Genomic DNA, 14,731 nt, shown 5'->3' with positions numbered 1-14,731 from the left:
GACAGAAATCAGGAAAAAACAAAACCCCCAAAACTCCCAACAGTGAGGACAAAAGCACTGATACAAGCTTCCATGAAAAAGCATGGAATGTGTATGTTGTAGATCTTGAAGAAATGGATAGACAAATATCCGTATGGAAAAACAGGTGTAGCTTGGGTGTTCACCACTAGAACACACAAATTAATTACATGAATTCTGCTTTAATGTCTGTGATTATTTAATTCCTGAAACCCCTCAAAGATTATGAAATAAAGCAATAGAGAGCTAAAGTAAAAAATTATTGATTAATTAAACTTGTTTAAAAATAGTAGTAAAATACTTAGAACATCCCATCACTGTGCATTTTTGGAGGAGGAAGAAAACAAGCAAAGGCCATAGAGTGTCCTTTTCTTATTTTTAAGATAAACATTATCAAATTACACGGTACATCATTCAGATGAACCAATCTGTCATTCACAAATGCAACTGTTCAATACTTCACTAAGTAGAAAAAAAAGAAGCAAGTCTGAAGCACTATCTAAAGTTTAATTCACCCAAAACTATGCGTGTGAATTTGCAGCACTCATTAAAACCATGCATTCTAGTAAACCAGATTTAAGCCTTCAAAGCCAGGTCTAAAAGCTTTCAAAACAATTATGAGTAATGAAAAAGTTATGCAAAATTCAATTAATTTACAAAATTGATTCCAGGTAGACAATAGAGAAAATAATTTATGACCTCAGTAGAAAATTATGAAATGATGTGAAACAGCAATGCCGAAAGAGTGAGCATTCGACTATCTGCTAGAAAATATTACTTTGAAAATAATAAAGATCCAAGTAAAATACTTAAGAATCTTCTTTGCTCCAACAGATTTCATTATCTATAAAGAATGCAATATGACATGAAATGGACAACCTGAAAGGTCAACCAGAAAGACTGTCAGATTTGCTGTACTGACTGTGGCTTACTGGGAGATATTTAAAACACACAATTTTCACCAAGGCTAAGTATTGAATCAAGACATTTGCATTAATGGGCCTTTAACAGACATACTATTTTTTTTTATACTACACAGAAACCACACAACATGAGCACCATTACAAGATATATAACATATGGCTACCATTAAAGCTCCATTATAATGAATACTTGCTCATTTATTTCTCTAAGAACTACTGCAAGGAATGAAGCAGCAGTTTCACAGATGTCAGCTGGAAACAGTAGCCTTTCATTTAATTTGCAGAAAGATTGCTCTCTCCTATTAACTTCCTCATAAAGATGTGTCAGAGGTATAACAATAAAAACGTAATTTTAACATGAAATTTAAACCAATGAAGGCAAATTTCTGGAACAAACTGCTTAGCTGGCTCAGTGGCCTCTCTTCATTTCCTTCTGAATAGCTCTCAAACTAAGAAGTCTTATTTTTTCTTTACACTCTGGTAGTAGTGGCATTTGTGTGACTTTCACATTTAGTGCCAGGATTTTATTACAGCTTGTTGGTGGGCAGTGGATTGTTTAAAATACAGCAAACTGACTATTCTGTTAGGTCTTTAAAAATTACCTTCAGTTATACTGCATCCTTTAAGTCAGGTTGATTCAGGTGACAATCTACAAAAAAGTGAGCAAGGTCTGTTCATCAAAAAGGAGTATAACACAAAATTGCTCTATTTTTAATGTGAGATTACAGCAAGAATAAAGAAGATTGAGCATATTTTGGATGTCAGCTAGATGCATTCAGCTAACACAAACACATAGATGATACTCCTCATCAGTCCTCTGCACTAAGGAGTAAAAAGTCAGCCCATGATGAGTTACATGTCTGAGCAGAACATGGTAATGGAAGAATTCCTCATCAGAACACTCATTCTTAAGACTGACTCACCAGGCTTTAGCTCCCTACTACAGTCATTCCAAATTATACGGCATCATTAGAAAAATAAATGGTTCAGGTTTAGCCTTCACAGACTTTAATAATCATTCTAACACAGGTAGGCTCATTGCAGCAAGAGGCATGCTCAGTTGAGTCTGTCTCAACTACCTACAACACTGATAGTGATAAAATCAAACCATTGGTATGAATGTGCACAGGATTTGTAGCAACAACTCAGTGCAAAACAGAATAGAGAAAATCCAGGACTTCAGCAAATACAAATTATTTAATGATCCTTATTTCTCCTGACAGAAGAATTGAGTATCTTCTTCTACAGTTTCTTTCTCAATATGAATATCATACTGGCCAACAATGCAGAAACTCAATGACAAAGAAGAGGATCACCTTTCAGTTTTCTGCACATGCAACTGATCAGAAAAAGAAAAAAATATATATTTGTTTTTATAAAAAAGACTAAGGAAAAAGACAATAAAGGCCAATCTATCAAACAGAATGAAAAGATTTCAGTGTTAGGGTTAACACTGCATACCTATATTATTCTGAGGAAAAAACACATATTGTTATAAAAAGCCTTGAGGCATTTATATAGGACTGAATTTTTTTCTGGAAGACCTCCTTGACTTCAGAACTAAAGATAAATGTTACTGACAAGACTACGTTATTTTGTTCTGCAGTCATACTGATTAAGAATATTTTCTCTTATCAATACCACTGTTCAGGTCTTATTTCTGATTTTTGTTCCGTAGCATTTGGTTTCTTAATAGACAAGAGGCACAGAGCATGGGGTGATTCACGATGACCTTCATGCCTCATAAAGATAGCAAGAAGGGCACAAACACTCCCCCACTCAAGTCACCTTGTCATGCTAATTCAGTACACCTACGTAACTTCTATTTTCCTTTTGTGCCTCTGAAAAACATTTACGGATAGGTTTCGAAAAATGCAAACTAATATAACCATTAAAGTAATTGCATTGGTTAGGTTTATTAATTTGTCACAATTAAGTCAATAAGAGTTTCATTAACATCGTTATATTACTTGATTAGTTTTGAAAGCGATTATCCGAAGAACTCTATTTAATTGGAACCTTCTCAATTTACAAGGTACATTAAATTCTCAGTAGCATTTTAAGATTATTCAACATATGCAGGTCAATTACCAGTAATCATTGTTTCATACAACTGCTTCATAAGAAACCTCAGTACAACACTGGAAAAGAATAAAGGAGGATTGTAAAGAATAACTCTCAACTTCAGTTCATGTCACTATAGTGAAAGACCATATCTAACATCTAAATTGTGAAAACCGTTCAGAAATTAAAAAAAAAAAAAAGAAATTGAGCAGAGATTAAAAAAGAGTTGCCCACCTTAAAAAAGATGATAATTTGTCAGGATTGTCAAATCACTGAATTCCACTAACTGCACTCATGCCCAGTTGCACATTAATTACCAGATTAGAAAGTTATAATTAATTTTCTTAATATCACTATACTGCTTTTCTTCCTTGAGTTAATAAAAACAGATTGTAATCAATCTTCATTAATTCATTCTGCAGAACAGAACTGCTGTAGTTATTTCCATCTGTGAAAAGCTCTGTGTGCACAGTTCTTGGTGAAATATCCCAGCTAGAAGCTGTATCTTCTGACATTTTAATGAAGTGTTCTACTAAAGCAAATAAATTATAAATTATAATTTGACTTAATATGGTTAGTAGAAAAACTAGTCTTAAAAATTGTTAAACAGTTTTCTAATTACAAAAGTCAGAGACTGATTGTATTTCAACATAATTTTCAACTACAAAAGATGCTTTATTTTTAGTTGCATTGTTTGAAAGACTTAACTGCTGAGAATTTTAATGATTAAAATATAGTTGTGACTAAGAAAGCATGTTTTAATTAGCTGATATCCTCATTAGAAACTATTAGAAGTGTTCCACACCTGTCTGGCCTTTACAGAGCACAAACTGCAGTATTTATAAGAAATATTAAGGGAAAACAACCATACGGATTGCAGTTCACCAATTTTTGATAGTGTTAAGATATTAAGAAGGCAAAGCTAATTAATGCAGAGTTCAAACAGCATACATTCGCCTGTGTCAATATTGGTATCAAAAGTTGCTTTTATAGAACAGAAAGATGATTTAAGTGTTCTTTTGTGAGGAAAAGAGAAACAAGTAAAACAAATGTAACTGTTGTATTTTCCATTTATGCCTGAAAGTTGTTCTATTTTTCCAGCCTCATTGCTGCTTAGAAATTAATTCTTTTCACTCCCTTTCCCCCCCAGGTGTTCTAAGATACAAGAACAGACATACAACATCATGGTTGCCCAATAGCAGCAATCTGTGTTACTCAGTCTGATACAACAAAACTCTTGTCGTCAGCCTTGGTGCTAGAAAAGGAAGACTGAATATTCAACAGCTAATGAAGCCTGAAAACGCATTTATATATATATTAGAATTTCTTAAGTGTTCTGGGGAGTGGTATAAAACAATTCTGTATTTGAGAGAAACAGGAGATAAGAAAAGGCATTTTTATGATTAGATAGCCTTCAGCAGCAAAGCACAGTTTTTTAAAAAAATTATTTCTCCCAAATTTGCCTAAATCAGCCCAATTTGACATGTAGTGCTAAGTGCTTATATATCAATAAACCAGTATTTATATATCTTTTTATAACATATATATATCATTATATAATGATATCAGATTTCCAATTTCTCTTATTAAACATATTGGAGCAAGCGCAGAATCACAGTTCAGCAGAAGAAACAGACCAAAATATCATCACTGGTGTGCTTCTTCTCCAAAACAAAGATTTAGATTAGAAGAGGGCAAGAAGCATTGAAGGAGTGGTAGGGTTAAAAATACATATACTGGAACACAGAACCACAGAACTGTAGGAGTTGGAGGGACCTCTAGAGATCTCCTAGTCCAACCCTTCTGCCAAGGCAGGCACCCTAGACCAGACCAGACGAGACCAACACAGCTGATGACGGATTGAATTATTTCTTGATTTACTGAAAACATACAGAGACATTGGATGATCTCAGAAGTAGTAATTAAAAACTGATACCACAAACAGCCACTTGCAACTTAGATTCAGGATTCAAACCAGGTCAAGAGGCATTATAAACAGAGAAAAGAAACTGCATCATCACATTGATGCAACACTAGATAACTGAAAGAAACAAAGCGCTCCTGCTGCATATATTCAATGCTGAGATCATTATTTAAAAGCAAGGACATGTTCTGTTCTCACCTGAATGTTTGAAGCTGGTCATAAACCTGAAGAAATACTACTAAAAGACAACCACTTCACAGCTAAAATAGCTGGAGCTGTAAACAGGAAGCCAATGATCCTTCAATCGTTTTAAGATTTCCGAAAGTAAAGGAAGCCCTCCTAATGTCACCAGATTCTAAATATAACTGTACAACTAACAAATACTAAACTTATGTTAAAATAAATAACATTTCAAAATGCTCTAAAAATTTTAAAATCAGTCTGTATGAATATTTCACTACTCTTAACTGAATACTACATCTGATTACTTAGTCAAATGAAACTGACAGATTTGTACAAAGAAATACATCCGACTGGAAACCTATTTTATATTTTAAGGTTGCTATATAGTATTAAATGGAAAACTGGGCTGAAAGAATATGCAATTTATTAATGAAAAGTTTTTCCTTAATGAAACCATTCAGAACAAAAGATATCACAGGTTGCTATGGCAAGTCAACTTAAAATTAAACAAGTGAAAAAAAAAAGGTAGAAGGATCTGTTCTCAATTACGACTTACATAAAATGTAGTTATCAATACTTCTTCATGCTCACTCCTTTAGAACAATTAGAATATTGTATGATAACTACAAATATTAGTCTCTTATTTAAAATAGTGATTATTTTAGCATCTAAAATAGTACTTTTGGTAGTAGTAGTAGTACTTTTGGTTTTAGTAGTAGTACCTTTTGGTACTACTGCTCTAACCTAGATTTTAGGACCAGAATGTATCTCCTTTGGTTATAAAAAAAGCACCTGACCTGAGGAAGTACTTTGCAGTAGCAACAATAGGTCCCGAATCCTTGGTGTAGTATTTCCAGTGGGCAGCCTCTCACAGAAATTTATGGTTCCAATATTGAATTGAAACTGCTGTTTGAATAATGCAGTTTAACCTTATGGAGTTTAGCAAAAAAATATTTTTCTTGGTTCTTTGTTTCTTCTCTTCCCCCTCCTCCCCCAATATGTTCCTTGATCTCATGAATATTGTTATAGTTTGGGAACCTTGCACTGTTCAGTGGTGAATTAGACACTGTCAAAGGTCCAAAATAACTGTGTCCAAAAACAGTACTGATACGGTCATCAAATCCGAATTTTAGTAATACCTTCAGACCAATTTACTTATTTTCATCTGTGAACGCAGAGAAATTATGGTAACTCGAGGGAAAAAGGAATGCTGCTGTTTGCAATAACTATAAACTTGGACCGGTTCATTTCATTCTTATTGAATACAAGGTACTAGTCATTCAGAGCAGAATGGACTACTCATTGCAAATAAGGCAAAAGGCAAGCAATTTGCTTACTATAGTATTATAAGATATTCTAAAACAGAAGTTGCTGAATAGATGGTATATAACATGGTGATACTTAAAGAGTTCAAACAAAAACATTATTAAGGTAAATATTGCATTGTACTGACTCAAAAACTCCAAACTTGTTTATGAAGCATGCAATGCATCAATAGATTAAACAGCACTTAAAATGGTAGTGCTGAAAAGATGTACCTTTACTGAAACAGTCTTCATCAGTGGTTACTTATAAATCTGGCTGGAATTCATTTTCCTAACTCAAAACTTGAGTTCTATTAATAATTTGTCTAAAGCTTTCATTAGCCAATAGAGAGAGATCAATAGCTCTGAGAAAGCAAATAATCTGATCCTCAAAAAAAGTGTTTAACACCAGACAAATAATTTTTACATAACTGAAGTTCAGCAAGGATTTATCGTTCCACATCCAGTACTAATACAAATCCACACTGTGATCCAAATGCCTGTAGGAAAAAGTCTGGTTTCAATCAGTATGTTTTAACAGTGGAAATATCAGTGTTTTACTCAATATCCAAATCCGTTTTTATTACAGTTACCACTTTAGTTTACAGCACCCATGGAGCACTAGCCAAAACCACACACAAGCCTTTGTCAAACATGCAAACTACAAGATTACTTCTAGCTTTATTTTCTAACGCATTTTAGATTCTTCTTTTCTAAAATTAAGCCCAGGATAGATAGGAGAAAATTAAAGATTCTACCTAAATACAACTTCTGCACAGCCCTACAGTGACAAACAGCAAAGACAATGCAAATGTTTCCTAATGACAATCCTCTTAAATCACACATTTATTATTGCCACTGATAGTCAATTTTGAACAACCCTTACTTAGCTCTGTAATCTTTTCTTTTTTTTAATTTAGACATTAGAATTAATTATGCAAACCAAAGAATTTACATTAACCTTCTGACAATGTGTGAGATTTCTCTCTTCCCTTCTTCTCTCCTTTCCTCCCCTTCCCTCTCCCTTTTCACTTTTCCCTTTTAGAAAAGCCTGATGAGTCACAAGGACAAGTAAATGCATGAATCACTATCTCTGTTAAAGAATATAATATTACACAGACAACACGATGTTTAGGAAAATTTTGCAGTATCATGCACCATTCATAGTTTGGCATTTCTGATAAGTTAAGAGGAGGAATTAAGCTGTCCAAAAACAAATTACTGAATTTATTTGCTTGGATCCTATCTTTGTATTTTTAAGCTTTCTCAGTGTATTAAGATGCCTTTACAAACCTTAAGGAATATAACAGTAAGTGCATTGATTATGACATTTTCAAAGCCCCACAATTTGAAGAAAACCACTCTGTTAAGCATTAATCTGTATCCTTTCTTAAGAAAATAGTAAGCTTTCCTAACACAATAGGGTACTAAAGTGATTATGAGAGCCAATTTCTGCTTCTGAAGTGATTTAGGCACATGAACCGTAAACATGTTTTGAATCTGGAAATCACTTTGAAATGTTAAAACATTTTCAAGCAAGCTGTGTAGTTTATCTTTAACACTTCATACATTGGTGGCTGATTTTAGAGCCACATTTCCTACTAAATGGAAGATTATGGCAGGTAAGCTCCTTTAAATGACTGCAATTTAAAATGCTACCAATTCCCTGAAATACCAGAGTGCGTGCCTCACAACAGAAGGAACACATTTGCCTTAGTCCCTCTGGCTACACTGGCATTTTAGCACAAAACTGATCTCACCAAAAGCACCCGGATTAATTTGTAAGGGAAGTTGGGCTGGTGGGAGAGAGCTGTTCTGCTGTATGCTGGTGTTATGAGAAGGAGAAGCATAGCTGGCGGTAAAACCTAAAGCATTCAAAATTCATCCAATGGGAAAGACAGAAGAAACACAGCACATGCTGCTTTAGAAAAATGAACCGAAACAAGAGAGCATTTTTTTTTTTTCAAACAAGGCAGGAGGAAAAAAAGATGCTTTGTGAGTACATCATCTTGCTCAGAGCAAAGGCAGGGGACCACAGGGTCATACATAGCTTCAGAAAATGTTCATACAAGTATGGAAGTTTGGCAAGGTCTGTGGCCTAACATGAATATTCTGTACAAAGTGTGATTAAAAAATAAAAAAACACAAAGCAAATGTGGTTTGTTTTATAAACAGAAGACATGATGGGCTGATCCAAAACCAAAAATACTGCAGTTTTGGTTACTTCTACCCCTGATTTCCTACAAATGAGTAACTACTTCGGTCAACCAATTTTCTCTGCATTCTTGCTTTGCAAAATAAATAATACTGAATTCAGCTCAGGTCCACTGTTAATGTACAATCAATGCTATAAAGTGTAAAAGGCAAAGAATGCTTGGCTGACATCAGACAGTACACACTTTATGTTTACGTCAAGTAAATCTTATTACTTCCTGACTTCAGCACACATCAATCAAATTTATTTAAATCTCTTCCCTTTTGACTTCCATTAATCTTCCCTGCTCTGTCATACTCTATCCATGCCTCATGGCCTTTCCTTCTACACAGGACTTCCCACAGTCCCCATATCCACCAGTGCTGAAATCAGTCAATCTCATCATGGAGACAGGAAAAAAAAACACAGTATCCTCCCAGTCACAACACTTGGAAGCAAGCACAAGGTATTGATGCATACTGGCACGCAAGGGTAAATAAATAACTTTAAAACAGTGATTCCACTGGTCAGTGCATGGAGAACAAACATTTTATGGAAACTACAATTTTTCATGGAAGAATGCTCCTGGGTTGTTTTATCATAAGGCAGTAATGTGATATTATTGGAACTAATAGGTTCTGAAAAAAAAGATACAGGTTTGCTTTCAAAGGGAAAAAAGGAAAGAAAAGAAAGTGGTATAAAGAGAGAATTTCCATCCGAAAGAAAAAAAACATTGTACACAATCCCATATTGAGACGTGTTCTCTTGTCTGGTCCAATAGACCAACAGCAATCATAGAATCATAGAATGCCCTGGGTTAAAAAGGACCTCTTAGATTATCTAGTTTCAACCCCCTGCCATGGGCAATTGCCAAGCAGAGCAGGCTGCCCAGAGCCACATCGAGCCTTACCTTGAATGCCTGCAGGGATAAGGCATCTACAGCCACCCTGGGCAACCTGTTTCAGCTCATCATAACCTTCTGAGTGAAAAAAAAAAAAGAAAAAAAAAGAAAAGAAAAAAAATAATCTGGGCTCCATGTGTTTCACAGCTGGACACCATCTCAAAATCCCAAATCACATACAGTTTTCTTTATAGTAGTTACAGGGTAGATATATTAAAAAGGTTACTTGACATTGTGAACATGACACAAGCTGGATAGTTCTTAAGATTGCTTAACTCACTAAGAGAGCTGTAATTTTTTTTTCCCTATAAATTGGAGAGGTAAATTGCAGAAATATCTAAGCAACACAGTTGCTCAGTCATAAGTTCCTTGAAGTTTAAGAGAGAGGGAAATGAAAACTTTAGCATGAATAACTCAGTTTATCACGACTCACTAAGAATAAAAATAAACAATCATAAACTTCAGAATAGTATCTAAAGAAGTGGTAGTAGTTGCTGCTTTAGAAGCGCTGAGGACAAGATGATTCTTTTTGGATGTGAGGAATAAATACATTTTAAAAACCAGCTTTGTCAGAAAGGAGTGAAAAATAGATGCTGAAAGTGAGTTGATGATGCAGAGCAATATCAGGAATATCAAAAAACGTGGAAATGCAGCTTAAATATTTAGAAAGAAAGAAAAGGAAATTCCATTACAAACACTCAATCTAATTATTTAAAATGTTCTATAGTCACAGTGTGAAATTTCATTCAGAAACAAACACAGTCAAGAAACTGGCTAATGATTTTAGCTGTAGAAAAAGTAGAATTAACTTCTGTATTTGAAAATTAAGGTTCCACAAGTAGACAGCAAGCATCCCATGGCCTTTGCATCAAGAGAAAAGGAACAAAATGAAGAAAAAGAATAGAAAAGAAAAAGAGGACAAGTCTTCAGGTGGATGCATTTGGCATACTTGGGCACACAAAGACAAAAGAAGGTTTGCATGCAGGCAATTACAGAGACAGCAAGGCCGTCTCTGATACTATGGGAGATGCAGAGAAAATAAGCTATTTTGTGAAGAATATTTGCCTAGTGAAACAAATACTCAGCTCATCTGTAAATCCAAAAATAATCATTTAAAAATAACCAGACATGCACAATTTATTGTTCTCCAGTTTGAAGCATAAATCAAAACAAAATCAAATAAAATACTAATCAGAAATGAGGCATATTAGATCTGTAATACATTCAGGCTTCAGTGGCTTAGCATTTCCTAAGCCTGGATGACAGCATATTTGTTTACACACAGCATTATTGAAGAGTCATCTACTGAAGGTCAAATCTAGACAGATGTGCAAGGATTCAGAATGAATAACCAAGAGCACAGCACTGAATGTAACACTTGCTGCCATAGCTAACGAAGTTATCTTGACACAGATTTTCTTCCACTTTGGTGAAAGGTAAGAAATGAATCCCCAACATTTGCTACTTTTAATCACAACTGTATACTGCTTGGTGTCAACATCTGCAGTGTCCCACAGCATTTGTTGTGAGAGAAGCTGGGAACAAAATTATATAGATCTGCCACTGAATTTGAAACATTTGCAAAAAAAAAATAAATCAATATATTTAGTAGAGAAGTAAGGGTTCAGATAAGAATCACAGAATCATAGGGGTTGCAAGGGACCTCAAGAGATTATTGAGTCCAACTCCCCTGCCAAAGCAGGTTCCCTACATCAGGTCTCACAGTTCGGCATCCAGGAGGGTCATGAATATCTCCAGAGAAGAAGATTCCTCAACCCCCCTGTGCAGCTGTGCCAGTGCTCCGTCACCCTCACCGTAAAGAAGTTCTTGCACACATTCGTGCATATAAGAAATTGTTAGCCTACCTAACTTAATAACATTTAAATACACTATGTAGTATAAGGTACTGTTGTGCTGCAATTACAAATGTATGCTAGGATTTTGTACTCAGAAGATTTTGTAACAGCTTAAAAACAAATGAAAAACTCAGGCTATTGTGCAATTAACTTGTGCAGAACTCATTAAAATCTTTTGAGAATAAATCATTAACATGAGTATAAGTAACTACTTGAACTACAAGGACTATCACCAAGCAGCAGTTAATCAGTGATGAAAACTTCCACAAGGAACAAGCTCCCTCCTGCATTCTTGTAAAGGGTGATGCAGAGATTTATTTGCAGTATTATTAAAGCTAATTGGTCTCTAAGAATATGGAGAAAAAAAAGGGAATATGCCTTCCTCACGAGAGGATGCGAATCAAAAAGTAACTGGGAAAAGATATTACTGTTGCTTCTTGATATACTAGCTATTGGAGGACACACTGACAACGGCAAGTGAGAACAGGTAAAAATAAAGAGTGCAGGTAGCTGGACACATTACCTTTTCAGAGTAGCACCTGTCCTTTTGCAACTACTGTACCTATAACAACACTAAAATTTATGTAGGACATTGGGAAAAGGGATGAGCAACTTACTAAATCACAAGTAACAGTCACTTCTGAGGTGGATAAATGCACTTCTGTATGCATTCTCACATGTACAATATATGTCTACTTATATTTCCTAATTTAAGTTAAAGAACTAAGGATATTACATCAACATGGCAAAGAATTTTAGTTACAACAGAATTTTTTTAATATGCGCTAGTCATCAAAAATTACTTGTCTTACCTCTTAATATTAAGCAATGCCCAAGGTATCCCAGTGGGAGTGTTGAAAGCAGGCAACAATTTCTCTCCAAGCTCTACTGCCTTCTTTCGGAAAATCTGGAAGTTAAGATGATAAAAGTGTTAGAAAATTCACTGCAGTTCCCAATATATGATATTTCAGCACCACAAAAAATCCCTGTTTTTTCCCTAGTGATTGTAGTCCAAGAAACAGAGCAACACATTCTGTTTCCTACTACACAGTGTAATAAGAGGATAGCTAGCATATGCCATGGACTACAGAAGAATTCATACAGCAAAGTTACATGGTGAAGATGTCCAGACAACAATGCTGGCAGGAACAGCATTAAATCAGAGACAGCAGTGTGACTGGTCAGGCTCTGCTGTGCAATGGAGCAGGGGGTTCATTAGTTGGGTGCACTGCTGGGTCCATGCTGGCCAGCATGCCGCTGCCTCCCCAAGAAGATATGTCCTCCCTGGGCATAGGCATGATGTCGCAGTAGCACTGCATATGCTCTGGATGAGTCAGCTCACAGTGCTGGGATTTGGTAAGAATTCATGGGAACTCGGGCTGGATCACCAGGGAGCTGCTGTGTGGTGAATGTGCTACACCGGTAATCTGGGACAAACACAAAGCACAGCACAACACAGCACCTCCTGCTGCCCCAAAAAAGAGAAATAGTATTGTAGTGATACTTTTGCAGCATCATAGCATTTATGGACTCAGTCAGCTTACACCCAGATTGGCGTCAGTGCCATGGTTAATTCAGAAACTGATTATACTCCTACAGACAGCAGAGTCAACTGAGCTTTAGCTAAACATTCCCCTTTAAAACAAAGAAAAAACCTTGAATGCTTAACATACGCCCTCAAGAATGACAAACAATTCAACATCAGGAACTTCTACAATAATAGCAATAGCTATAACACTACAACAAATAGGATGTTTCTCTCCTTTGACTACCAGCTCAGCTCAGGTTAGCCTGACTTTTGGAGCACTGAGCACTTAATAAAAGAGCTTCTAATAAGAAGCAAAATTGTTCCAACTTAAATACAGAAACCTACACAGAGATCACAGAATGTAGATGCTCAAGGCCTATTTGCTTAGGGCTGCACTGAAATCCAATGCGAAACTGAAAGGCATTATCCCAGGTGTAATAGCCAGAATAACAAAGTTACTTTTACCATCTTCTCTTTCTCTCTTCAATTCATTTTTCCCCTTGAATGTATTTATGATGGGTTTGTATTTATTTACTTTTAGAACTCAGCTTGAACGCTAGATGCAACTCACAGTATAGCCAAATGCAGTACAGTATATTCTCTGAAAACTACGCAAAGGAGCTATTTAGTTTGAATACTGTAGAATCCCAGAATGTCTTGGGTTGGAAGGGACCTAAAAGACCATCCATTTCCAACCGCGTGCTGTGGGCAGGGTTGCCCCCACTCCACCAGAACAGGCTACCCAAGACCCCACCCAACCTGTCCTGGAATATCTCCAGAGATGGGGCATCCACAGCTTCTCTGGACAAAAGGTTTTTACTGTTTAAAAATGTGATCAGGAGAGAATTTAAAACACTGGGACAATCACATTACCATAAAGAACCTCCAAACTACTCCACAGTCTCTTCATATGACACAGGTTTGTGTGAAATTAGTCCTAGATTTGGAATGGCAGATATTTTGACAAGTTAAAGAATTTGAAGCTAAATTCTGGCTGACGTCAGAAAACATTTTTGAGTGGAGTACCTGCAAATGCTTGGAGAAAGCTGAAACAATGCAGCAGGGAAAACAACTTGCTTGGAAATCCCTTCAGAATTCTTGTTATTTCTGACTTCTCAGGGAAATGATTTTGTGGATTCTGTCAAGAATTAGTCATGAATTTGTGATCATCAGACAGCACATCATTCAGTCTTCCCAAGGTTTAAACCTTGAGGGATGCTCTGGAAAAACAGCTGGTGCAGAACTGTGTTAACTCCCTATAGATTTACCAGAAAGGAGCAAGTGACCCATAAGGAGCCCACAAGCTTTCCCCTCGTTACACCACACAGTTGCATTTGTTCATTTGTACTATTGAACACATGCTTTGCTCTTTCAGAACAAGAGAACTCTCCTAAGATTTTAACAGTATATAGTATGGTCAAAATATCAGTTTACCTTAGCAGCTCTGCTCTGAAACACTGAGGTATTAACAAGAGAGTGGTCATGATGAACCTCCCTAGTAATGGGCACAAAGGTGCCTGAATTCCTGTAGAAGTATCTTATTGGCTCCACAGCATAAAACTAACCCTTTTATCATACGTAAAGGACACTGAAGGTGGAGATTGTCAATGTGACTGGAGGTGGATATTGTCATGTGCCATACATACTCTTTTTAGACTTGTATTTAAGGTCAAGAGGTAATCACTCTTTCAAAAGGCACATACATGTTCAACCATAGCAGTGGCAGCAAGGACAGCAACTGACCAAGACTCCATAACTGCTCAGCTACAGGCTGTATTATCTCTCATCATCAAAAAGAAATTCAAACTCATAAAGAAGTCTATTATATTAATTGCT

General features: G+C 35.9%; 1 protein-coding gene across 1 annotated transcript in view; it reads right to left on the bottom strand.

Moving 5' to 3' along the window:
* MAN1A1 (mannosidase alpha class 1A member 1) overlaps positions 1 to 14,731 on the bottom strand; it is a 133,159-nt gene that overhangs the window by 43,974 nt on the left and 74,454 nt on the right. The window contains exon 5 of the mRNA XM_065734660.1: positions 12,180 to 12,274. Coding sequence (XP_065590732.1) covers positions 12,180 to 12,274 — 95 coding nt within the window. The remainder of the gene's footprint in view (positions 1 to 12,179; positions 12,275 to 14,731) is intronic.

This window comes from Cyrtonyx montezumae, unplaced genomic scaffold (genome assembly GCF_038088225.1).
Source record: "Cyrtonyx montezumae isolate F1298 unplaced genomic scaffold, pur_monq_1.0 scaffold_0, whole genome shotgun sequence".
Lineage (NCBI taxonomy): Eukaryota > Metazoa > Chordata > Aves > Galliformes > Odontophoridae > Cyrtonyx > Cyrtonyx montezumae.
This window is presented reverse-complemented; position numbering and strand designations above follow the sequence as displayed.